Source organism: Rhinichthys klamathensis, unplaced genomic scaffold (genome assembly GCF_029890125.1).
Source record: "Rhinichthys klamathensis goyatoka isolate OS25496 unplaced genomic scaffold, OSU_Roscu_1.1 h1tg000331l_1, whole genome shotgun sequence".
Lineage (NCBI taxonomy): Eukaryota > Metazoa > Chordata > Actinopteri > Cypriniformes > Leuciscidae > Rhinichthys > Rhinichthys klamathensis.
In genome coordinates, this window is record NW_026606846.1 from 702,979 (window position 1) to 730,376 (window position 27,398).

At 41.1% G+C, this 27,398-nt stretch overlaps 2 protein-coding genes across 2 annotated transcripts; both read right to left on the reverse strand.

Moving 5' to 3' along the window:
* Window positions 1–13,810: 13,810 nt before the first annotated feature.
* Window positions 13,811–20,384, reverse strand: wbp2nl (WBP2 N-terminal like). Its single transcript, XM_056272189.1, has 8 exons — window positions 20,172–20,384; window positions 19,534–19,642; window positions 17,488–17,626; window positions 17,308–17,400; window positions 17,057–17,197; window positions 16,899–16,979; window positions 16,738–16,823; window positions 13,811–14,025 (listed from the first exon to the last, which is right to left on the reverse strand). The coding sequence occupies exons 1-8, from the start codon at window positions 20,228–20,230 to the stop codon at window positions 13,972–13,974; spliced, it is 762 nt and encodes a 253-aa protein (XP_056128164.1). The 5' UTR covers window positions 20,231–20,384; the 3' UTR covers window positions 13,811–13,971.
* A 540-nt stretch (window positions 20,385–20,924) lies between these two features.
* On the reverse strand, window positions 20,925–23,314 carry rrp7a (ribosomal RNA processing 7 homolog A). The gene is made up of 7 exons (XM_056272187.1): window positions 23,184–23,314; window positions 22,800–22,948; window positions 22,348–22,467; window positions 21,757–21,880; window positions 21,579–21,676; window positions 21,176–21,383; window positions 20,925–21,087 (listed from the first exon to the last, which is right to left on the reverse strand). Exons 1-7 carry the CDS (start codon window positions 23,233–23,235, stop codon window positions 21,002–21,004), a joined length of 837 nt encoding a protein of 278 aa, XP_056128162.1. The 5' UTR covers window positions 23,236–23,314; the 3' UTR covers window positions 20,925–21,001.
* Between the last annotated feature and the right edge of the window lie 4,084 nt (window positions 23,315–27,398).

Here is a 27,398-nt window from a genome sequence, read left to right on the forward strand (position 1 = left end):
TCATCTTTAATGTTATCGGTATCGGCCGATATATGATCATCTTGAATGTTATCGGTATTAGCCGATATATGATCATCTTGAATGTTATCGGTATTAGCCGATATATGATCATCTTTAATGTTATCGGTATCGGCCGATATATGATCATCTTTAATGTTATCGGTATTAGCCGATATATGATCATCTTTAATGTTATCGGTATCGGCCGATATATGATCAGCTTAAATGTTATCGGTATCGGCCGATATAAGATCATCTTGAATGTTATCGGTATCGGCCGATATATGATCAGCTTGAATGTTATCGGTATCGGCCGATATAAGATCATCTTGAATGTTATCGGTATTAGCCGATATATGATCATCTTTAATGTTATCGGTATCAGCCGATATATGATCAGCTTTAATGTTATCGGTATCGGCCGATATATGATCATCTTTTATGTTATCGGTATCAGCCGATATATGATCATCTTTAATGTTATCGGTATTGGCCGATATATGATCATCTTGAATGTTATCGGTATTGGCCGATATATGATCATCTTTTATGTTATCGGTATCGGCCGATATATGATCATCTTTAATGTTATCGGTATCGGCCGATATATGATCATCTTTAATGTTATCGGTATCGGCCGATATATGATTATCTTTAATGTTATCGGTATCGGCCGATATATGATCATCTTTAATGTTATCGGTATCGGCCGATATATGATCATCTTTAATGTTGTCGGTATCGGCCGATATACGATCATCTTGAATGTTGTCGGTATCAGCCGATATATGATCATCTTTAATGTTATCGGTATCGGCCGATATATGATTATCTTTAATGTTATCGGTATCAGCCGATATATGATCAGCTTGAATGTTATCGGTATCGGCCGATATATGATCATCTTCTTTGTTATCGGTATCTGCCGATATATGATCATCTTTTATGTTATCGGTATCGGCCGATATATGATCATCTTTAATTTTATCGGTATCAGGCGATATATGATCATCTTGAATGTTATCGGTATCGGCCGATATATGATCATCTTTTATGTTATCGGTATCAGCCGATATATGATCATCTTTTATGTTATCGGTATCGGCCGATATATGATCATCTTTAATGTTATCGGTATCAGCCGATATATGATCATCTTGAATGTTATCGTATCGGCCGATATATGATCATCTTTTATGTTATCGGTATCGGCCGATATATGATCAGCTTGAATGTTATCAGTATTGAAGTGGTTTCAATTGTTCTGTAAAATAACTTCACAGAGATCTTTGATGCCAGAAATATTAGACTTTATTAACAAATAAAGCCGAGCATCTCCTGCAGGGGATCGCTCCTGATCCGTGCCCAGCTTCTCACATATATCCATACATCCTTTTCCAAAGATGGTCATACACTTATAGATAGTTTTGGGTGAAGGTCTTGTACCATGTGACTTCTCAGAATAGAATTGACATTCAGGGTCTTTTTACAGAAGGTCTTTGCAGCTTTCAAAGTCACCTAGACAGAGAAATAATTGTGTATTCTTATATGGCTAAATTACTTGTTTTCTGAATAATAAAATCTTCAACAGTATCGGCCGATATATGATCATCTTTAAATGTTATCGGTATCGGCCGATATATGATCATCTTTAATGTTATCGGTATCAGCCGATATATGATTATCTTTAATGTTATCGGTATCAGCCGATATATGATCATCTTTAATGTTATCGGTATCAGCCGATATATGATCATCTTTAATGTTATCGGTATCAGCCGATATATGATTATCTTTAATGTTATCGGTATCGGACGATATATGATCAGCTTGAATGTTATCGGTATCAGCCGATATATGATCATCTTTAATGTTATCGGTATTGGCCGATATATGATCATCTTTAATGTTATCGGTATCGGCCGATATATGATCATCTTTTATGTTATCGTATCGGCCGATATATGATCAGCTTGAATGTTATCGGTATCAGCCGATATATGATCATCTTTAATGTTATCGGTATTGGCCGATATATGATCATCTTTAATGTTATCGGTATTGGCCGATATATGATCATCTTTAATGTTATCGGTATCGGCCGATATATGATCATCTTTAATGTTATCGGTATATAACGGTATCGATATATGATTATCTTTAAGAAACATGGACATTTCCTTGCAAACCATTCCACGGTTGGAGTTATGCTCGCAAAAGTTCTGAAGACAGAGCTATCTTTGCCCATCCACAGTGTGACTCTGTGGTCTGACTCCACAACTGTCCTTAACTGGCTGCTGTCACACTCATGTCATTTCAAAGTGTTTGTAGGCACCAGAGTGGCAGAAATCCAGGAACTCACAGAGTCTGATACGTGCCATCAAAGGAGAACCCCGCAGATGCCATCACAAAGGGAAAACTGCTCTGGGACATAGACCAGGAAAGCAGGGGAATAAGGGGACACAATTCCTCAGACAACTGACCACTGGCCAGAGATGCCACCATTTACGACCATTGATCAGGAAAGTGAACTGAGAATCAATCTCCACTCCACCTACTCCTGATCCACAGAAGTATCACACACTTCCAGAGCTACTGAGCGTGCCAACGGGGCGGCCACTGATATCCCAACAGCAGATGACTCGACTCGTCTCATCCGACTACCAAACTGGTAAGAACTATGATGATCGGCTACATCACCCAGGACCAGATAGGGTGTTTGCTGACCTGCGGAGGAAATACTGGGTGATATGGGGACGGGCTGCAGTCAGAAACCACCAAGGACAATGTGCAGAGTGTCAGAGATGGCGGGGACAACCACATCCACCCAGAATGGCGGACCTCCCACCTGCCAGATTGAGGATCCATCAACCGGTCTTCTACTCAACAGGTGTGGATTGCTTTGGACCTTATACTATAAAGGTGGGACGCAGGAATGGAGAAAGATGGGGAATCATCTTCAAATGCATGACTTCCCGTGCAGTCCACATTGACACACTCCCCAGCATCGACACAGATTCCTTCTCGATGGCTTTACGAGGATTCATCTCCAGACGTGGTGAACCCTTTGAGCTTCTGTCAGACCAAGGCACCAACTTTAAAGGGACACTTCACCCATTTTCATTTAGCTTTGTATCTTTAGAAACCCAGTCATATTTTTGAATGATCATGGTTTCTTCCCTTATTTTTCTCTGAGATGGGAGAAATAAGGATTTAAGTGTTTTACTTCCTGCTTATTATGACGTAAAAATCGTCATTTTGCGTCATAATAAGCAGGAAGTCACATTTCATTGAAAAGTGTAGAGACTACAAACACTAGCTCATCATTTATCCAGGGGGTGGGACCCACTCACGCTACAGACCTATTACAGATCAGTGGGTGGGACTTTACTTGCAGAAACTAAAATCAATATCCACCATCTTGTTTGGAAGCTAAGCTAACAAGCGCTGTGGAGATAGGAGGTTACGACAATGACGGAAGAAACAAAACATGAATGGAAGCTGCTCGAATCCGATGTTCGTGGCTATCTTCACGAGCCGCAGTATAGTGAAGAGCAGCTGAGGCTGACGGAGGAGCAGGAGGCGGACGAGGAGCCCGGACTGGCTTGAGCTGGGCGGACTGGTTGTGCTTGTGCTCTCACTGTGCGCCTACGGACCATAGACTGTAAAAAAAGATAGGACACAGATAGAGTCCGTCTGCTGCAAAAAAATTCAACGATGCCAATTCCTCCTGGACGAAATCTCTGAATCAGACGTTCTAGATGATTCTAGTTTCGCACAGCATATGTTTTGACTGAACATCCCGGTATCATCCAATAACTCACCATTTCGAAAGAAATACAAATGAGGAGTAATTCACTAATGAGTTCGCCAACTAACTAGAAATTTTGTGCGAAATGAGTTTCAAGCTCTGGTGGTAGCTTGTAGACGGAAGAAATGATTTCTCTGATAGGCGGATATGTTCTGGATTAGTGGGAGTGGCTTGCGATGTGGTGCATTGTGGGAGTTGTTGTCTTTCATTCAAATGTGCCCTAAAGTTACTTTCTGTCTTTCCTCGGTCAAGAAGGCACCGAATTCGAAATTTATTTTACATTTCGACTACATATATGGCCCACTTTCAATAAAGATTAATGTGAAATGCTCCTTTAAATGAGGAGAAAGAGAACTGAAAGAGTCATTCATCGCCCTTCATCCTGAGCTTCAAGCTCGACTCGCCAGCCAACAGATAAGATTCATCTTTAATCCACCTTGTTCACCCCATTTAGGTGGATGTTGGGAGAGAGAAATCCGTTCTTTAAAGCTTCATGTCATCATTGGCAGCCAGACAGTCACAGAAGAAGTGCTGAGAACTGTCTTCATAGAAATAGAAGGAATCCTCAACTCCAAACCCATTGGCTACACTTCTTCGGACAATCGCGGATCCAGATCGCGGATTAATGTAGCAAAGACACTTAAAGTTGGCAAATTCACACTGAATTTGGGGGCGGCTGTAGAAAGTGCTCCCCTTTGGCACATGGACTCTCCCAGTCACCCCTGTCACTCAACGAGAGATGGACTATTCCACACTTTCCACTGGAGTTCGCGAAGTGACGGAGAAGAGACGGATGACAAAGGGAAAAGGAGATCGACTGAATATTGTATATAGCATATAATATCGTATCAGCCAAAATGTTCATATCGTTGAATCCCTAAGATCAGTGTGTCCTGAATCAGATCAAACTCGGTGTTGAACTGAATCTTCTGTAAGTGAATCATGATGATTGTGAATGTGTTTTTCAGCGAGGAATGAAACTACAGCGACTCCAAACTCTGGTGAGTTTCAGCTGATAAACGTGTGTCTAATTCACTAATAAAACACTGATTCAGATCTGATTCAGACTCAATCCAGTGTGAATGTTGTCTGATATTTGTGATCATTGTGTGTTTTAAAGATGTTCTGAATGAAGTGACTCCGTCTCTCCAGATCTCAGGTAAAACATCCAGAGCTTTAAACATCAACTCTAATATTGATTTATCATTATAGATCAGCTGATTTGATATTTGATCACTTGTATAGATCAGCGGTGGTGGCTGTTTGCTCTCTTCTTCATCTTCATCATCATCTTCATCTGTTTTCTACTGCGTAAAAGGATCTCCAGGTGAGTCCAGCCTGATCTTATAACGTCAAACTTCAGTCTTTACATCTGAGACTAGTTCACAAGAGTTCAGGTCATCGGGAATCACATTTACATTCATTTGATCAGATTATTTTATGATTCTGTCACGTTTTGTGGAACATCTTTCTAGAGTATGAATTTATATATATTTGTATTGATTTTGGTCTCAGAAACAAAGGTGAAAATATAATTTATGGTTTGACCTCTGTAGCAGTCAATGACGTCTCAGATTTAACTATTAAATCAAGGGGTTTCTCAAGTTTAAAATCCCTCTGAATAAGCAGAATATAATAGAGTGTGTAATAAGTGTCAGTGTGTTGTCAGGTGTTTTCAGAGGGAAGCGGTTCATCTGTCAGACTTATGATGATCCAGAACAACAGGTGAGAGAAAGAGTCACTGCGTCACATGATCATCTCAGAGACAGATGATGATGATGATAACGCTCAGATGATGAAGATTAATCTCAGCTGAAGCTGAATCTGTTTCACACAGGGATCTGAAGGTCGGATCTGATGATCCTCATTCGCTTCAGTGTTCAGATGATGATCACATCTGATGCTTCAACATCAACATCATGGCTAGTTTTTAACATCTACTCGCCTTGTTTGTCCTTCACATCGAAGCACACAGTGTATCTCCAGACCCTTCACCGCCTCTGTTCCTCTGTGGTGAAATGAGCTGTATGATGTCTCATGTAATCCATCGATCAGTGTTTCAATCGTCAATAAAACAGCTGGAGAACAATAACGTCACTTCACTTTAATAAAGTGTTCTTGATTTGTTTTGTTTCATTGTCATTTTGTTATTACATTCAATCCATATATCCACTATATTTTGCAAAAGTTTAACACTTTCTGTGTCAGGGTTAGGTTATTTCCCAGCATGCACTGCATAGTGCTGGTTTAGGACAGTAAATGTTGAAAATAAGTGTTATATATTATGCGTGTTATGTTATTATAAGTGTTGAGAAACTTATAAGAAAATAAGTGTAAGATCGATTGCTCCTGTCTGCCTCGCTGTGAGTTGGTTTGTGTCTGTACGCTTCGTCGAAGCCCCGTATTAGCTTCGTAGTTTTGAACCATCATTTACTATAATTTCTAGTTGTTTATACTAGTGGTGGGCAGATCGAGGCTTCGTGAAGCAATGAAACAGTTGAACCAAATGGGCCATATTGTGTCGAGGCTTCGAATCAATCCGACACCCGTCTCCACGGCGACTCCTAGTGGTCACTTGCAGGTGTTGATCTGAAACAACCTTGACAATGAGCCATGACAATTTGTTGTTTTTTTATTATTGTACTTTTCTAATATGTGAATCTTGCAACCTATAGGCTCCTCACTGTGCATAATGTTATTTTGGTCCTGCAAAATGAATATTAATAAAATAAATCAAGCCGCAATGTCTCACTTTTTTTACATATTTTTTTTCAAAAATATTCATTTCTCTGCTGTGGAAGGACTTCGCCTACTTCTTTTTTTTACAGATAATTTCTCCAGCCTTTGAAAAAATCCTCTCACAAGGGACACTTGTTGCTGGCATGCAAAGATATTTTTTTAGCTAATACATACAAATGAGGAAAGATTCCTGCTCTCTCTTTCCAGTAAGTTAGTGGATCATGAGTTCTGGGCAAATACGCATCGTTGATGTATTTTTTCACTTCCACTGTGGCATCAGCTGTAGCATTGTGTATCATCTGGGTTTGATGGATACGAGTATCAAAAAGTTCCCATAAACTGTCCTGTGTTTCTACTGGTGATGGGTCTGATGTTGACATTTCTGGCTCTGAATAAAAATAAAAAAACAGCAATTAGTAACAAATGCTAAACTGACGGCATATATGAAGTATACATTACATGAGTCAGATTACATAACATAACACAGACTGAAACTGCTCACCAGGAGTTGTGTTTGAACGGACTCCAGTGTCATGAGCTTTTCAGCGTCCTGGGCTTTGGCAGCATTTCCAAATGCCATATTTCTGAACCTTGGGTCCAGCAGTGTAGCCAGTGCCACGGCTCTAAAACTCCCATAGCCTCCACATCTGGACTGCAGACCTTCTTGCAGATGTGAGCCTATGAGCCAAAACAGGAGAATTTTTTTTATATAATAATGACAATAATATGACAGTTATGGCCAATTACATGGGTAGTATGGTCATTGTGGCCTACCTAATTGTACAGTTGATTCCTGCGTTGCATTTCCTTTTTTCTGTGCAAGCTTGTGCAGCAACATCCTGTACAGTGGTGTTAGCTTTGAAGCAGACACTCTCTTTTCCTCTGACATCTCTGTTGTTGATCATACAAGCGTTGTAGCATGTCGAATGTGCTGTTCCATCTCGTCTCAACCTCCTGTATCAGTTTCAGAGTTGGTCTTCCCATGAAGCCCTGCATCTCCACAAGCTTGTCCTTTGCTTTGCAGCTGGATCTGAACAACCCCACTATCTTTCTGGCCTTCTGCCGTATTTCATTGAGGACTGGGGTTTCATCTAGGGCCTTTGTCACAATCAAATTTAAATTATGAGCAAAACATGGGACACGGCGAAGGTGCCGTTCACCGCCGATCACAATACACACAAAACGTCTAGGCTAAAAAAAAAAAAAGGCTAATTTGGGGCTGTCAGTGAAAATCTAATAGACGTCTAAACATAGCCCAAGAATAGACAGCTATTGAATGACTACATATATACGTCTAATAGACGTCTAACCATAGCCCAAGAATAGACTAGTCATCAATTAGACAGCTATTAAACGACTACATATATACGTCTAATAGACAGGCAATATGGGTCTAGGCTAAAACAAGGCTAATTTTGGGCTGTCAGTGAAAATCTAATAGACGTCTAACCATAGCCCAAGAATAGACTAGTCATCAATTACACTACATATACATGTAATAGACAACAAAATGAGACATAAGGATTCTTTTCACTCAAATACAACAGGTTCTCATAAATGAAAATCCATCCAAACTAATTGAATATAAAGGATTTATTTAGAACAATTATATTAACAACTTAGACAACATTTAAACATAAAAATGAACAAATAAAAAAATAGGAAAATATGTAAAACAACTTAAGATACTAAAATTTTTAAGAATTGTTAGCTTTATATCCATAACCACCACCCCCTGCTCTCCCTGGTGCTTGTTTAAAATGACCAGAAATTGCATTTTTTATTTCCCATTCAGTCGCCGAAGGAAAGTTGGTCATCACTGCGTCTGCCAAATGAGAAAAAGAAAAAAATTATTGCTCAAGAAAAGCATTGTTGACAATCATTTTAATTACAGTCATTCACTTTTGCTAGGATGCACACTAGAGCTGGCCAATATAGAGTTAATGGAATATAGATTGAGACTATAATTTATATCAATATAGACAATTTATATCAATTTTATTAATAAATTAATATCAATAATTAAATTAAGGCCAAAGTAAATTTCTAATCTTCTGATGCATTATGAACCATCCAGAGCTGACCTCTCAGGTCACCTGGGACAGTAGCCAGCAACTTTTATATCCCCAAAGTCAAAACAACACATGGAGAAGCAGCATTCAGTTTTTATGCACCATATATCTGAAACACATTCACTGAAAACTGAATGTATGCTGCATATTTTAATTATTTTAAATCAAGTTTAAAGACTTTACTGTTTGCCACTACCTTTTATTAATTGGAAAGGAAAAAATATTTTTTTTATAATTTCTTTTCATGTTGCTGTTAAGTTTTATGTAAAGTATACTTTGAAAATTTGCATTAAATCAAAACCTATTATTTCTTACTCTAATCTAAAAACAAAAATATACTGGTATCTTTAATAATAATACAAATAAGATAGTAATGATAAGTTTCATAGTTTCATGGTTACCACCTTGAATTTAGATTCATTTTAGATTAAGGGCACACAGTTGCAATAACACAGGTAACGTTAACTTGTTGCAGAAAAATAGTAGCCTACTCTGCAATGGTAATGTTAAAATGTCACGGTTTCTACACATTATAACAACTAACTTATTTAAACAATGAACATAACAAAAATAACATGCATACTTACAAGATCGAAGTATACGTGTCGCTCGCCCGTTGCTCTCCGACAGCTGCCTCGTGTAAAATAAAATTGAAAATGGCAGAAATGTTTATCGCGAGATCTGGTTAAAGTGATCTAGTCGCGTCCCAGTAGTCATGTCTCAGTAGTGTTTGGATTGTGCCATCTAGCGGTTGAGAAATGCAATTGCATTTGATTTAATTTGAAATGATAGACAGTCATATCGTAGATTGTGTATGAATGTTATGTTTATGTGTGACAGGCAGCAAACATTAAGCTGTGTGAGCAAAAACATTTTTAAGACTAATATTCTTATAATATTTCGCCGGTATGAATCATGGCTATAGCCAAGCCGTACGTAGACCAGAGTGCTTTGATTTCGCCAGGTGGGCTAAAGTAGACCGCATATAGCCCGTCCAATTCAGAGCTAAATCGTGACTACAGATCGACCATGTCGTGAAATGACACATTGAACCTTGCAGATATCATTACAAATGCGAACATGATGGAATATCAACAATTTAATGCACTGCCTGGCAAAAAAACTACAATTACTCAGTTTTGACTAAAAGTGGGCTACAATAGCCGGGTCTGAATACGAGCTAAATCGTGGCTACGCACAGCCTACATATATAACATGTAAAATAAAGCAAACCAAACACCTTGTAATCACAGTTGACTTTGCTTACATGATGGAATATCATCTCACAAGTTATTTTGGAAAAAAATAAATTTATCCAGATTGAATGTTATTTGGACTAAAAGTGGGTTACACATAGCCGGACTATATCGGGTCTGTATTTAACCGAGATGTTGAAATGACGGCTATTGCTTGCTGGGAAGTATCGGTGTTTTAAAAAGGAGGTGGTCATGTCTCCACAGGGGTATGGCAGCATATTTAAATTTGTTTGATTGTTTATTTTGTTTATTAAAGTGCAAGTTTTGAATACACCCCAAATGTCCTCGGTAGGAATTGCGATGGAGCCAGAGAGAGCAGCAAAGGTGACAGGAGCATGCATTGTATTGCACAATTTGGCCATGCTGTGGAAGATGCCAGTTGATGATCTAGGAGGTGAAGAGATTGAGGAGGTCCCGCAGGAAGAGCACTGTAACTTTAAGACCCAGTGCAAGAGGGTGTAACTGTCAGGCGTTTCATCACACAGAATCATTTCACTTAAACTGCACTAAAACACATAATTGACCTTTTTATGTAACATATCATTATTTGTCAATAAGTTCACACACAAATTGTTTAGAATAAAAAGACTACTATTTTTTCATTTTTAATTAAATAAACTTAAATTCCATTCATTGTAGATTTGTATTCCTCGTCTCACTTGTGAACTGTATCTCAAATCTAACATCTCTCAGTTGTGATGAATTCAAAGACAATGAATTCAAAAAAATGTTCTTTTTAAAGTAAAAACTCAGACTTCTTGTCAAATATTTATTATTGTCAAAATTATTTCATGGTGTCTGCACACACTACAAATAAATTCAATAAATATACAAATTATACTGTATTGAAGAATAATAAATATATAAACATAAATATCGCTGTGTTGCAAACAAGTTATTAAATGTAATAACAGAATGACGCAACAATTAGCCTACGCACTTTAACCATTAGCCTTAAACAAACTTGGCAATGAAACTGTCGATATGATGACCTGTTGAAGGAGTAACCAAGAGGCTTTAACTCCTCTTGTAATTTAATGATTTCTAGGTTTAATTTAACATTTTCAAGTTCTATTTTTTTGCGTTCACTTTTTATTTTCAAGATCTCCTCTTCTACTTTCGCGCATTTGAGCAGGTTTGAGAAGCTTACAGCGGCTATAGTTTATGTCCTCCTCCTGCTCATTTGGACGTTTCCTTTTCTTTGCATTTTCGGCTGAAGGTAGCGGCTCTTTATCTTGTGTGCTCTCTGGACGGTCTGTGCGAAGGACAGGCAGATCTCCCGCTGATGCTGGCGCTACAGTGTTTTCAGCGCAAGTTTCTGTTGCGGGAGTTGGCTGACTCATGCAATAACACCTGCCGATGAATAAACAAGAACTCGCTTTTTTTCAAACTTTACATGGTTGAGTCCTAACTGCAAGTCAGAAAAGTAGCCTATTTTATTTTTATATTGTTCATTGGCACCATATGTATTTTTAGGAAACATTCTAAGAATAAAAACAAGAAAATATAAATACTTTGAGTAATGTCTTCTGTGGCCTCACTTCCACTTTCAACTCCAGTGATTCCGCAGACGGCGGGTGAGTTATCACCAATTATTTCCAGGATAACTGTTGAATATGGGCCAGGCTCAGGTCTCGGACCGCCTCCAGTGGGGACATGTTTTGTGCGAGGAAAATCCTCAATCGCTTGTGTGTTAAGGTCGCTCCACTTCTTCCTAACTTCTTTTATCTCCCTCTCCTCACAGCCTTTTGCATTTGTTTGTTGTGTCCTGCCAAGTATCATTTTTTTCCCGGTTTGTGACAGATGAGTTTAATTTGCTTTCAAGGACTGTTTTGTTTTCTTTATATCCATCAATTAAAATAAGAATTTCTTCATGACTGAAATTTTTCTTCCTGATTCTTTTCTCCTCCATGAGTAGGCTATGAATATATTTTCAATTAAAAGTTTAATGTTTTGATTTTGACAACGTTTGTTATAACGTCTTTTTTAAACTTTCGGTTAGTCAAGAATGAGTTTGAAATTCCGCGCTGTTCAGACTATTTCCTGTTTACCTATAAGAAGGCTTGTGATTGGCTTAAAAAAATAGACGTCACTATGCGTCAACGCATTACTTCACGGAGAGTTTACGACCTACTAGCTACGTTCTGCCTTACGAACAAATGGTGCAACGGAATAAAGTAAAGAGTTAGTTACAAACTAGCTAGTAGTTACTAAGCCTCTAATGTGGACTTTACGTTCCAGTTTAAGCAAGAACTTACGAACAGCTGGTGCAACCCTACCCCGGTGTGCAACGGGGTTTGAGATGCGTTTTCTCTTGTTTGTATATAACGCACGCTGTATTAAAGTGAACTCGCACAATGGGTTCAAGGAAAGTTATTTACAAATGTGTTCGATGCAGCTCGGTATACGCAACAAATGAGGATAGGATATTAGAAGACATGTTTGTCGTAAGTTTTATTGTAAAAATATAGGATATCAACATGTAGTTGTTTATATTTTTAGCTTCATTGCAAGTGTATGACATTTGGTATAGAAATAAACAATGGTAATTAAGTGATTTTCCTAAAAATGAGAAAGAAAATACAGGGTATTAAAACAGTATGAACTACAAATAAAGTCAGTATGTGAGGATAAATAGATGTGCTTTAGTCTGAATTAGGTAAGATGTGTGCTTCCATTTCAGTTTCCACAAATCCCTTCACTCGACTGGGATGTTCTCTCGTGTTCTGGGCGGCAAGTGCAGTAACTGTAACATCGGGCATATTTTGTAGTATTAAACACATTTATACCGACTTCATCAGGCTCCGAAAATTCTTCACAAAGAATGGCCTTTCTCAGCTGCCGTAGTTGCAACTCTGGCATCATCAGAGCAGTGCGTTCAACGCATCATCGTTTCTGTTTAAAAAACGTTGTGCTGTCGGCGCTGAACGCAGCCCTGGGTTTTGCGTAGTTTAGAGTGACTAATCGTACCAGCGTACATTGAGGTCAAAATGCGTGCCCGCTACGCAAAATGCGTACATGTTGGCAGGTCTGCAGTTGTGCTAAAATAAATATGACGAGACGTCCATCATCAGATGAATGATATGGAAAAGTTAAGTTAGAGCCGCTAAAGCCAGTGCTACTACCCATGCGAACATGAACACTAAGCTTTTCCCTCCAAAAAAAAAAGCCTAAAACTTATCTAAGTAATATACAGTATTTCGGTTGTCACCCTGCCTCTCCAAATGCAAAACTGACATTAACAGAATGCAATAATGCAGTAACAGCTGAAAAAGTACTTGGGTGTGTGTTTTATTTAATATTTACCGTTCAATAATGCAATCGCTGCTGTCTGTCCCATAGAAGAACATGACAGCCCGCGTATGTTGTGGAACTATTGGGGCTTACATGAACCACGTGACAGCCGTCGCGGCGACATCAAAGAGTGTCGCAACTCTTTGGCTCTGAGCTGCTCTATTATGTCGAGGATTTTCTGGATTCTGATTGGCTGACGTTGGCTTGAGCTTCTCGTTACACTGCCACCTACAGGTCTGGCATGCTCTTGACGGCATATATACACGGGTTTGTGTAAACGAACACTTTCTGAAAACTGACAGGTGTGCACAATGTTATTTTTGAAAACGGAGAGGGTGAAATTTCCGTTTACTAAAATAGCCAGCCCTTACACCCTCGCTTGTGTCATTTATTGTGTTGTGAAGAGCTGTGACATGAAACGGGATCTGCAGTGTGTGTGTCTGAACAGAAACACTAGAACACAGAGAGAATATACAGGTTTTATTCCTCCGTCTACATCACTCACACACACACCAACTTCAGTCACCTACTCTACTGTTACCATCTGGGAGTATTTTAATTACATTATCAAAAGGAATTTACAGAATCATCCACACACACACACACACACACACACACACACACACACACACACACGATTAGAAACTGAGCAGGAAGGAAGGCAGGTGTTAATTTCACTCTCGCTGATTAAATATTAAAGTCAGAGTGTATCTATGAAAACTGCTGCTTTCATCACAGAATCAGATGAAAACTGTCAGATGGAAACGAGTCGCTCGGATCAGTCCGTGATCCGGTCCGTTCACATGTTCTTCTTGTCGGGATTCTCAGGAGGATAATACGGAGGCGGCTGATCCTGATGAACAACACATGAGGAATCATTTGAAATGACTCGCGTTCACTGAATCACCAGTAGAAGTGTGTGTGTGTGTGTGTGTGTGTGTGTGTATTCCTATTGGTCTCTGGAACAGCCAGTGTGCTGTAAACAAAGCAGACTTTATTTCAGCTATTGCTACTCCTCCAGGTCTCTGTCTCATGGCCCTGACTGACCTGGACCAGACCCGAGGACACTGCCACTCCTGCTGCCCTCTCCACACACACACACACACACACACACACACACACACACACACACACACACACACACACACACACACACCTCGCCCAACTGGGAGCAGTGGAGGCACTGGTCTGCTCATCTCTAACGAATGGAAAGTTGATCCTTTACCATCTCTAACTGGCAACAGTTCATGTGAATCACATACTATTACTCACCCTATTAAAATCCACTTTGTAGTTGTTTATCATCCCCCAGGTCCACTGGGTAACTTCTTAGAGGAGTCGGGTGTGTTGCTCTTAGTCGACCCTGAGGACAGGACTCCTCTGCTACCACTCTTGACTTCAACATCCAGCTTGAGAACACCCCAGGCTGCATCACTCTCCTGGCCTCATTCGACCTCAAGCGGGTGTCTACTACAGCTACTCACAAATCAGGTAACCAACTGGACCTTATCTACACACACTACTGCTGCACGGACAACACGTTAGTTACTCCTCAGACCACTTCCTCATCCCTTTTAACCTCAAACTGACTCCTGACACACTCCTCCACAGGTCACCTTTCAACTCTACTGACCTTAGTTTGTATCAGTCTCTCAGCTCTTCCTTCTCTGTACCGTCTCACGATCTGACAGCTGCTTTTGACGCAGTCAACCTCCAGATCCTCCTGTCAACCCTCATGACGATGGGCGTCTCAGGAACAGCACTCAATGATTTAGGTCTGACCTCTCAGCAGGTCCTTCAGGGTGTCGTGGAGGGGTGAGGTGTCTAAGACCAACATCTAGCTACTGGAGTGCCTCAGGGCTCAGTGCTGGGACTGCTTCTCTTCTACATCTACATGTCATCACTGGGATCTGTCATTCAGAAACATAGTTTATCCCATCACTGTTATCATCTAGCTACTGGAGTGCCTCAGGGCTCAGTGCTGAGACCGCTTCTCTTCTCCATCTACATGTCATCACTAGTGTCTGTCATTCAGAAACATGGTTTATCCCATCACTGTTATCATCTAGCTACTGGAGTGCCTCAGGGCTCAGTGCTGGGACCGCTTCTCTTCTCCATCTACATGTCATCACTAGTGTCTGTCATTCAGAAACATGGTTTATCCCATCACTGTTATCATCTAGCTACTGGAGTGCCTCAGGGCTCAGTGCTGGGACCGCTTCTCTTCTCCATCTACATGTCATCACTAGTGTCTGTCATTCAGAAACATGGTTTATCCCATCACTGTTATCATCTAGCTACTGGAGTGCCTCAGGGCTCAGTGCTGGGACCGCTTCTCTTCTCCATCTACATGTCATCACTAGGATCTGTCATTCAGAAACATGGTTTATCCCATCACTGTTATCATCTAGCTACTGGAGTGCCTCAGGGCTCAGTGCTGGGACCGCTTCTCTTCTCCATCTACATGTCATCACTAGGATCTGTCATTCAGAAACATGGTTTATCCCATCACTGTTATCATCTAGCTACTGGAGTGCCTCAGGGCTCAGTGCTGGGACCGCTTCTCTTCTCCATCTACATGTCATCACTAGGATCTGTCATTCAGAAACATGGTTTATCCCATCACTGTTATCATCTAGCTACTGGAGTGCCTCAGGGCTCAGTGCTGGGACCGCTTCTCTTCTCCATCTACATGTCATCACTAGTGTCTGTCATTCAGAAACATGGTTTATCCCATCACTGTTATCATCTAGCTACTGGAGTGCCTCAGGGCTCAGTGCTGGGACCGCTTCTCTTCTCCATCTACATGTCATCACTAGTGTCTGTCATTCAGAAACATGGTTTATCCCATCACTGTTATCATCTAGCTACTGGAGTGCCTCAGGGCTCAGTGCTGGGACCGCTTCTCTTCTCCATCTACATGTCATCACTAGGATCTGTCATTCAGAAACATGGTTTATCCCATCACTGTTATCATCTAGCTACTGGAGTGCCTCAGGGCTCAGTGCTGGGACCGCTTCTCTTCTCCATCTACATGTCATCACTAGTGTCTGTCATTCAGAAACATGGTTTATCCCATCACTGTTATCATCTAGCTACTGGAGTGCCTCAGGGCTCAGTGCTGGGACCGCTTCTCTTCTCCATCTACATGTCATCACTAGGATCTGTCATTCAGAAACATGGTTTATCCCATCACTGTTATCATCTAGCTACTGGAGTGCCTCAGGGCTCAGTGCTGGGACCGCTTCTCTTCTCCATCTACATGTCATCACTAGTGTCTGTCATTCAGAAACATGGTTTATCCCATCACTGCTACGCTGATGACACAGCTCTACCTCTCACTCCAGCCTGAGGATCTGACGGGAGCTGCTCGCATCTCAGCCTGACAGACATTTACTGCTGGATGAAGGACCACTACCTTCAACTAAACCTTGCGAAGACAGAGTCGCTAGTGGTCCCGGCTGGGTGACTGGGTTTGACATCCATAACTCCATCAAGGTCAGCCAGGAACCTTGCAAGAGTCTGAGTGTGTGTGTGTGTGTGTGTGTGTGTGTGTGTGTCTCACCATGGGCATGTAGACACTGTGAGGGTTGCTGGGATTGTAAAATGCACTACTGGCTGCTTCTGCTGCTTTGGCATTTCCTGGAGCAACTGTGAACAACAGACAGAGATCAGATCATGTGACTAAAGACCCAATATACTGTGTGTGTGTGTGTGTGTGTGTACCTGGTGGAGGACACCAGTCCTGTGGGGGTCCGGGATACGGAGGAGGCGGAGCCATGTACATGGGAGCGCTGGGATACACACCTGTTTAACAACACAGTTCATCAGTACTGAAGCGTTCATCAGCTGAGAGTGTGTGTGTGTGTGTGTGTGTGTGGTACCTGCAGCAGTGGGGGGGTATGGGTACGGGCTGTAGGCGGGCTGAGGCATGCTGGGATACGGGTACAGCTGAGGCATGGCTGGACTGGCGTATCCGTTCATCCCTGCGGCCGATCCGTTCTGAGCCGGAGGAGCTCGAGACGCTGACCAACACACACACACACACACATTCATTAATATATTGACATATATGTGTGTATTTGTAAAACACAAGACCGTTTAAGCATCAATAAATCAAACAAATCCATCATACCGTTGGTGGCCAGTTTGAAGAGCTGCTGTCCCAGCTCGATGGCGCCTCCGCTGGGGAAACACATCTTAAAGTTGGCCTGGCCTTCCCAGCCGCCTAAAACACACACACACACACACGTGAACACAGCGCTATAAGAACACACACACTCAGTGCAGGAGCATGCTGGGTAAAGCACTCTACCTCCCGCCTCGGCTTTGATCAGACCCTGGATGTAGTTGGCGGCGAACACTGGCTGCTCAATGCTGCAGTTCTTCATCAGGTAATACGGGAACATGAAGGAGCAGAACTTGTCTTTCATCACACTGCTCACAAACACCATCTGAAACACACACACTAGTGTTGTCACGATACCAAAATTATTGTTTCGATACCGATACCAAGTCAAGAATTGCAATTTCGATAGTTTTCCGATACTTTTCCTGAAAAAGGAAAAGTATTTCTTACAAGGCGTTTCACAAATAGCCACACCTCCCTTGCGCAGGTCTGTGCTCTTTAAATGCTGTAATAACCTAATATAAATGAATCACTGACAAACATGCACATGCTCTGATTATAATCATATAGCCTATAGATCATTATAGATCATAGATGTTGTGTACGCTTTATTTTAGCAGCTTGCAAATTATTAACGTTATCTATGAAAGTTGGGGGGAAAGTTGTACACCTAATACAAAAATAAATAAAACCTCTCCAGTTAACTAGCAGAGCAATTTTAAAAATCTGTTGTTTTTTTAACTCAAGCTGAGCGCTTGTTGCCGCTGCTATCAGTGTCATGGATACAGTTGTTCTCTTGTGGCGCGCGCAGTCTTCACTCGGACGCGTGCATCAATCTATCGCCGTTGCGGATACTCTCTATTCATTCCAGTGAGATCACAAAATAAAATGCACACAAACGTGTCCCTGCCTGATGGTGTTGCTAAGAACTTGAACTTGCAATGTATAACTATCAGACCGGCCCTCGCGGCCTCGAAACACTAGCGGCCCACCGGGAGAAGTCCCGACTCTCCGGATCGCCACTCCGCTACTGACCGGCGGCCACAGTATCCCTTGTGCTCGCACATGCAGCATCTCGCTGTAGTGTTAGTCTCATGACAGCGGCAGTGCGTGAGGAGGAAAAACACAGATGATAGTGCGTTGCACACACCAACATGAAATACGTCTCTTACAAATCTGGAACGCGGCCATTCTTAGAAGTATCGATACCAATAAATGTAGGAATCGTGACGTTTTTAATTTTCGAGAATCGCGATACTTTTGAAGTATCGGTGCACCGTGCAACACTAACACACACACGTCTGATTAACCTGTGTTTGGGTCAGTTATGGGTTAGTTAAGATGTGTTTGGGTGGGTTATGGGTTACTTTTAACTCTATTGGGTCAGTTATGGGTTAGTTAACATACGTTTGGGTGGGTTATGGACTACTTTAAACTCTATTGGGTCAGTTATGGGTTAGTTAGCATGTGTTTGGGTGGGTTATAGTTACCTTAAACTCGATCGGGTCAGTTATGGGTTAGTTAGCATACGTTTGGGTGGGTTATGGACTACTTTAAACTCTACTGGGTCAGTAATGGGTTAGTTAGCATGTTTTTGGGTGGGTTATGGGTTACTTTAAACTCTATTGGGTCAGTAATGGGTTAGTTAGCATGTTTTTGGGTGGGTTATGGGTTACTTTAAACTATTGGGTCAGTAATGGGTTAGTTAGCATGTGTTTGGGTGGGTTATGGGTTACTTTAAACTCTATTGGGTCAGTAATGGGTTAGTTAGCATGTGTTTGGGTGGGTTATGGGTTACTTTAAACTCTATTGGGTCAGTAATGGGTTAGCTAGCATGTGTTTGGGTGGGTTATAGATTACTTTAAACTCGATCGGGTCAGTTATGGGTTAGTTAGCATGTGTTTGGGTGGGTTATGGACTACTTTAAACTCTATCGGGTCAGTAATGGGTTAGCTAGCATGTGTTTGGGTGGGTTATAGATTACTTTAAACTCTATCGGGTCAGTAATGGGTTAGCTAGCATGTGTTTGGGTGGGTTATAGATTACTTTAAACTCTATCGGGTCAGTTATGGGTTAGTTAGCATGTTTTTGGGTGGGTTGTGGGTTACTTTAAACTCTATTGGGTCAGTAATGGGTTAGTTAGCATGTGTTTGGGTGGGTTATAGATTACCTTAAACTTGATCGGGTCAGTTATGGGTTAGTTAGCATGTGTTTGGTTGGGTTATAGATTACCTTATACTGTGTGAGGAAGACGGAGCCCTTCTTGGTCCCCTTGAACAGGTCGTTCTTGGGTGTGATGTCACTGAAGGTCAGTTCGACGCTCTTACATTCTCGTAAGATGCTGAAAGACCAGGATGAAAACAGGAAGTGAGGTCACAATGGGAACTCAAGCGCACAGAACAGCCGCAGTTTCTCAACAGATATGAACAAACACTGTTACTACAGTTCCTGCAGAAATCACCGCACAGCTCTAATAATGATGATGATCTTAAATCCTACTACTTCTGACACCTTTAACTGGGACGTTTGATGGCTCATTGTCAGTGTAGTCAACGTAAACCACAGGCTAACTATATGATTAATACCAGACTATTATGATTCATCACATTATAGATCTTATTAAACACATGGTTATTTGTCAAACTAATATAGATTATGATTTAATAAGCGTCTCATAAGGATCAGCAGATCTGTACATGATGACAGCGTGTCAATCAGATTCGGTCAAAAAAACAACACAATACATAAACAACATACAAGATGGATCCTCCGCGCGTGTGTTATATCAGCGGGTATGATGTGTGTGTGTGTGTGTGTGTGTGTGTGTTACTGTGATTATGTGTTGTTGTTGTGTGTGTTTGGTAACTTACCTCTCTCCGGCCTGGATCAGCACTCCTCCGTTCGGGTGATGGTTTTGGTTCAGCGTCATGTTCTCCCGCTGATCAGGACTCAACTAAAGCAGATGTTAACTTCAGCGCGATGGTATTTAATAAAGAAGTGTGTTATTAATGTGCGATCACTCACTGACGATCCTCTCGGTAAACAGTTGCGCACTTTATTTCCGGCACCACGTGACTGCTCTCCGCTGATCAGGTGACCTGTGCTGTGACGTGTCCGGTCGGGCAAACAAAACCCATTCAACTTCAAAACACCAGTTTATCGTTTTTGAGTGTAAACCTTTTTTTGTTGTTGTTAAAGGACTCGTATATTTTGCCGAGATGTAATATTTTATCTAGTGCTATTCACGCCTAGTTATACTGCGTTAAATTTTTTTACATTAGCATTTTATGAAAAGTAATTTAAATAATATTAATATAATTTAATTTAAAATAAGCACATACACACACAAATATATAAATATATTCCAACACTAATAATTAAACTCAAAAGATAATCACTTTTAAGTCTTCACTTAAAAACACTGGAAACAAAATGTTCTTAAGGAGTAACCGACATTTGACACACACAATACACCATTATAATTTATTTTTGCATCATAAACACAAATCATTAAAAAACACAGTTACATGAAAGCGTAATAAGACACATTCACTCACTGCTGTACTCAGACAACTTTATTTCAAATGAAGATTTATGTAAACAAACAGTACAGCTGAAGGGGATTGTGGGTAGTGGAGTCAGAGCTGAAGGGGATTGTGGGTAGTGGAGTCATCAGAAGGCTGAAGGGGATTGTGGGTAATCAGAAGGGCCTGAACTTCCTCTGCGCTCTCAGGACAGCGATCCTCTGCTTGTCCTCCTCAAACTTCTTCCTCAGCTCAGCGATATCTGAAACAGAGAGAGACACGCTCGGCATTATGGGAAGGCACTCTGAGGCGTGAACACCACACACACACACACACACACACACACTCACGCTCTCTCTGTGTGTTCCTGTGCTGCCACGAGTAGAAGTTGAGCAGCTCCTTGCGCTTCCTCTTCCTGTCCTCTCTCTGGAGCGTCCTCTGATTGGCCGACTCGCTGTGGGGGCGTGTCTTCGCTCCTCGACTGCCCTTCGCCACCTTCACCCACCCCTCCTCATCCTCCTGCTGTTGCTCCGCCTCCTGCTTCTGAAGCTCCGCCTCCTGACGGCACATCATCAATAATTAATGAGCTACAGTACAGATGTTTGAGTGATGTAGTTTCCTGTCACTCACTCATAAACTACACATCAAATGCACCTTACTGTATGTCTGTGTGGGGAGGGGAGAGTGTGTGTGTGTGTGTGTGTGTGTGTGTGTGGGGAGAGGAGTGAGTGTGTGTGTGTGTGTGTGTGTTACCTCTTCCTTCCGTTTGTCAAACTCATTCATGAACTGGTCGATGTCCTGCTGCAGAGACGAAGCTTTGACCAGAGACTTTGAGTACTTCTGGATCCACTCTACACACACACACACACACACACATCATCAAAACACACACACAGACCGTGATCATCATGAGAGTGTGTGTGAGACTCACTGTGGACGCCGGTGCGCACGGGTCTCTCTGCGCTGGAGACGATCAGCGGGAGTGTGTGTGGGTGCCGTTTGGCTGATCTGACACCCGACGCACTACTGAACACGATATAGGCCACTCTAAAACACTACACACACACACACGAGAGAGAGAGAGAGAGAGAGAGAGAGAGAGAGAGAGAGAGAGAGAGAGAGAGAGAGAGAGAGAGAGAGAGAGAGAGATCAGTGAGTGACTCCGTGAGTGTGTGTGTGAGTCTGTAGTGTGTGTGTGTGTGTGTGTGTGGGTGCCGTTTGGCTGATCTCACACCCGACGCACTACTGAACACGATATAGGCCACTCTAAAACACTACACACACACACGAGAGAGAGAGAGAGAGATCAGTGAGTGACTCCGTGAGTGTGTGTGAGAGTCTGTAGTGTGTGTGTGTGTGTGCCGTTTGGCTGATCTGACACCCGACGCACTACTGAACACGATATAGGCCACTCTAAAACACTACACACACACACACACGAGAGAGAGAGAGTGAGAGAGAGAGAGAGATCAGTGTGTGACTCCGTGAGTGTGTGTGTGAGTCTGTAGTGTGTGTGTGTCACCTGTGTCTGCGCGGGTCTGAAGTATCCGCTCGTGTCGCTGGATTCTGACGCTCCTGGTTTCTCACACAGTTCCACCGACTCGATCGCACCGAAGCGGCTGAAGACGTGTCTGACAACATCCTGCACACACACACACACACACTTGTGACAACATAACCGACATTGTGGGTACCTGTGTGCATGTGTGTGTGTAGGATGTTGTCACAGATGTGTGTGTGTACCTGTGTACAGTAGGGCTGCGTGTGTGTGTGTACCTGACCTGTGTGCAGTAGGGATGTGTGTGTGTGTACCTGTGTACAGTAGGGCTGTGTGTGTGTGTGTGTGTGTACCTGACCTGTGTGCAGTAGGGATGTGTGTGTGTGTGTACCTGTGTACAGTAGGGCTGTGTGTGTGTGTACCTGACCTGTGTGCAGTAGGGCTGTGTGTGTGTGTGTGTGTGTGTGTGTGTGTACCTGTGTGCAGTAGGGCGGCACGTTGAGCACGAACAGTGTTCGCTCCAGCGGTCTGTGTGTGTTGGACTCGGATCGGACTCGATGCTCTTTCACACACAGCTGATGAAGAGCAGCATGAGCGTCATCCTCACTGAACCTCAGCGACAGCACTGTCACACACACACACACACACACACACACACACACACACACACACACACACACACACACACACACACAGTTACTAAACTCCAATCGCTGAGACATTAGAATGAATCAGTCAAGCGCGAGTCGAGTCTAGTAAATCGACTCGCGAGTTCATCGTGCAACCTGGACTGTTATCATCATCACGAGCGAATATACGCATGTTATTTAATTTATAAACGTTAATGAATTCATTTTTACCAGTAAAACCTCCAGGAATGACCCACGCTTGTTGATCTGTGGACGGCGCCATCTTCGTTTACACGAGTCACCGGAAACAGAGACGCAATGGCTGCTGGGAACTGTAGTTGCACTGAGGAATTGCTCTGAATGTGAAAATGTCGTCATCAGAAGAATATGAGTGTAAATGAGTGGACAGTTTCTGTTGTGCTCTAAAATTACTAAAAATACCGTAAAAGTTGTTAATTCGACTCACTCAGGTCTTCTAAAGCTTGAGCAGGACTGCCAACTTTTGAGTTTAGTTTGCATTCATTTCGATATATAGCCTATAGGTACAGATCAAATTTTTCTGAAGAAAAACAAACATCTCACCTAATGCTGTAAATACAGAGAGCCCTGTCAGAGGTATGTATTTAAAAAAAAAACTCAAATTAAATATAATACAGTATTTATTATAATAATGTTATAATAGTTTATATATGTGAACAAATATAATAAATATGTAATACAGTGCACATATCTAGCAAAATACTCTCTATAGCTAATTTTTCTAGCTAACTAGCTATGGTCATTAATGTTCCTGAGGTAAATGTAACGTCACGTGACATATTGTTCTCCATCAGTTTTATTGACCTCTTTCCACTGTTGAAAAACTCTGATTATCGATTATGAGGGATATACATTTCGGTAAGTTGTACAGTATCTTTCAACATATTGTTAATTCGTGTTTATTTACTATTAACTAGTAGTGAAGAGTAAGAGATGATCGGTTCACTGAGGCGTACAGCGATCTGTCACGGCACATTTACAAGCGCCAAAACCGTATGTAAATATTGTTGAATTTCGTGATAAAATGGACAGAATCTGAGAGCTGAGAGTGTTTCATATCAACAGTAGCTGATCTATCTTGTCTGTCGATCTGCATTGGCCAGCAGGTGTCGCTGTGTGCATTTCCAAACCTCGAGATATCAACCTTTCAGATCAATACAATTGTGTTTTATGTTTCAACTAAAGTTTCAGATTAATACAGTTGTGCTTCATGTTTCAACTAAAGTTTCTTCACAAACTGTGCATTTCCCCTGTGCACTTCAGCGCTATACAGAGAGACATATAATAACAATAAATATAATAACTGTAATGATAACTACATAATAACTGTCTGTAATGATGACTGGAACTATAATGATAACTATAATAACTGTAACAAAATACTGGCAGCAGCACAGTTCAGTTGCACTAAATTGAAACTTTTTGTGTGTGAGTGAGTTCATGAAATTTAATTTACTATTCATAAATAAGTTGTTTACACTTTACAGAACAAAAACAGTGTGACTTCGGCACACACACACACACACACATCAAGAATCACTATTATCCTATTATCGCTGTAAAGCTGCTATGAAACTATCTATATTGTTAAAGCGCTGTATAAAATGAAGGAGACTTGACTAGACTCAAAGTCAAGACCATTCAAGACCACAGAGCAAAATCCTCAGTGTTAAAGTACACAGTTCAGAGTCTATATGAGCCGATCTACAGAGAGGACAAACTTACACTGGTATAGTGTCACTATATAGCAGCGGGTTTCAACAGTTGATCAGATGAGAGGAAGTTAATAACCACAGGAGGAGCTGATGATGTTTAAAGGGTTAGTTCACCCAAAAATGAAAACTCTGTCAGTAATGACTCTCCCTCATGTTGTTTCAACCCCGTAAGACTTTCGTTCATCTTCGGAACACAACCCTTACAGAAAAACCACATGAGTTTCACATGTGCAAAAACACATGTGATCCCATGTGACAACGTGGACATGTGATTTTGCACATGTGAAATTTAACATGTGAAATATGTGGAACACATGTGCTTTGCACATGTTAAAGGTAATTTGCACATGGGAAACGTGTGGTTTTGGAACATTTTCATGTGAAACCCATGTATATTCCCATGTGAAACCCATGGGATTGCATGTGAAACCCATGTATATTCCCATGTGAAACCCATGGGATTGCATGTGAAACCCATGTGATTACATGTGAAACCCATGGGATTGCATGTGAAACCCATGTGATTACATGTGAAACCCATGGGATGTGAAACCCATGTGAAACCCATGTGATTACATGTGAAACCCATGTGATTACATGTGAAACCCATGGGATTGCATGTGAAACCCATGTGATTACATGTGAAACCCATGGGATTGCATGTGAAACCCATGTGATTGCATGTGAAACCCATGTGATTACATGTGAAACCCATGGGATTGCATGTGAAACCCATGTGATTACATGTGAAACCCATGGGATTGCATGTGAAACCCATGTGATTGCATGTGAAACCCATGTGATTACATGTGAAACCCATGGGATTGCATGTGAAACCCATGTGATTGCATGTGAAACCCATGTGATTACATGTGAAACCCATGGGATTGCATGTGAAACCCAAAATTCCCATGTGAAATCCATGAGCTTACATGTGAAACGTAAAATTCCCATGTGAAACATTTAATCACATGTGAAACCCATGAGATATCATGTGAAATGTAAAATATCTCATGTGAAACCCATAGAATGACATTTGAAACCCATCAACAATCCATGTTAAAGCTACACACCATGTAAACCTGTAACTTCATGTGAAATCCATGTAAAAATCATTAAGCAATATACCACAGAAAACGGTAGGCCTACCATGTTCTTGTGTAGGCTCTATAGCCTAATGTTTCCCAACATTAAAACAAATAATTCAAAAAAAATTTTTTTTCACTTTTTATTTCATTTCAAAATATGCAATACAAATTGAATGTTTAAAACAAACAAAGCAAAACCAAATTAAAATTATACATAAAAAGCCGCAAAAAACGCAGGTATACGCGCATGTGTGTGTGTGTGGTGTGCGTTTGTGAAAGTGTGTTGTCTCAGTCCTTTGTGTCTCCTGCAGCAGGCATCCTGTTTTGGGATAGAAAAAGATCAAAGATTAGGGCAGTGCAAACCATAGACTGTAAAAAAAAATATGGACGTAGTGTCCGTGACGTCACCCCGTAGGTTTCTGAAAAGCATTTTTATGGGGCTTAATAATTAATTATTATTCATTTGTAATGTTATTATGTCATTAAACGTTTTACGTAAATATGCTATGGAAATACATCTTGCTTAAACAACTGTATAAGACGAGTGGTGCGTCTCATTTATAAAAAAAACTATTGACAGTTTGTGATTAGATCACAATGTAGACTGAGGAATAAACTGAGTCATCAGTCCTCGCGCATGTCGGTTTCGCAAATGTGAACAGACCACATGGGGATCACACTTGGATGTTGGATCGTCTGAATATTACCTTTCTGCTCGTCTCCTCAGATCTTTTAACTTTTGTGCCATGCAGACCTTGATCTCAGTGCCTCCGATGCCTGGGTGCCTCTTTTTGACATGGTCTGTAAGAAATGAGATTGATTACATTAAAATTTGAAAACAAGTTTGACATGAAGTGACATAACTGTCAGATTCAAACTGTGCTTTCCGCGCTATGGCTGGCGCTGACGGACGCGCTCAGCGCTTGTCATATATAATAACTATTGATAAAAGATATTCAGACATGCTTACCAATTATTAGCTGCACCTTTTGTAGGTCAAGGCTCTTTTTTCACCAACAACCCCTTTTTTTCCGTTCATGCTGCCATCTCTTCGAAAGAGAAGATGGAGTCCATAAGAGTTCTGGTTAACTTTTTGTAGCCCTTACATCTTTGAGCATGATCCAAAGCAACTGGGTTCATTAAGTCAGTCACAGACTTGTTCTGCAAAGCAAAAAATAAAATAAAAAATAGAACATTTTCGTCAGGACAGAAACCGTGATCTTTTCAACGTTATTGCATATTAGGTGAGGTTTTCACTTTGGAGCTGTGAGTGTAAATTTTAGCATACAAGTATTTATTGTTCATGCTCGAGTCTTGATACTCTTTTACCTTCATATTCCAGAGTTTAGGGGTAAAATGCGAGAAATCTCCTTTAGTGGACTTGGATATGCTGGGCACTACTCACTGATCTATATAAATGACTTGATTGCTCATGACGTCATGTAAATTGAAGTCACCATATTCTATTGAATTAATAGGAAATCATCTGACTTTAATGAGTAAACATGACCTAACGAGTCAGTGTTTTTTATATTTGAATTCTATACATTCTTACCATGTAAACATCCAAAACATTTCTGATTATTATCAATGTTGAAAACAGT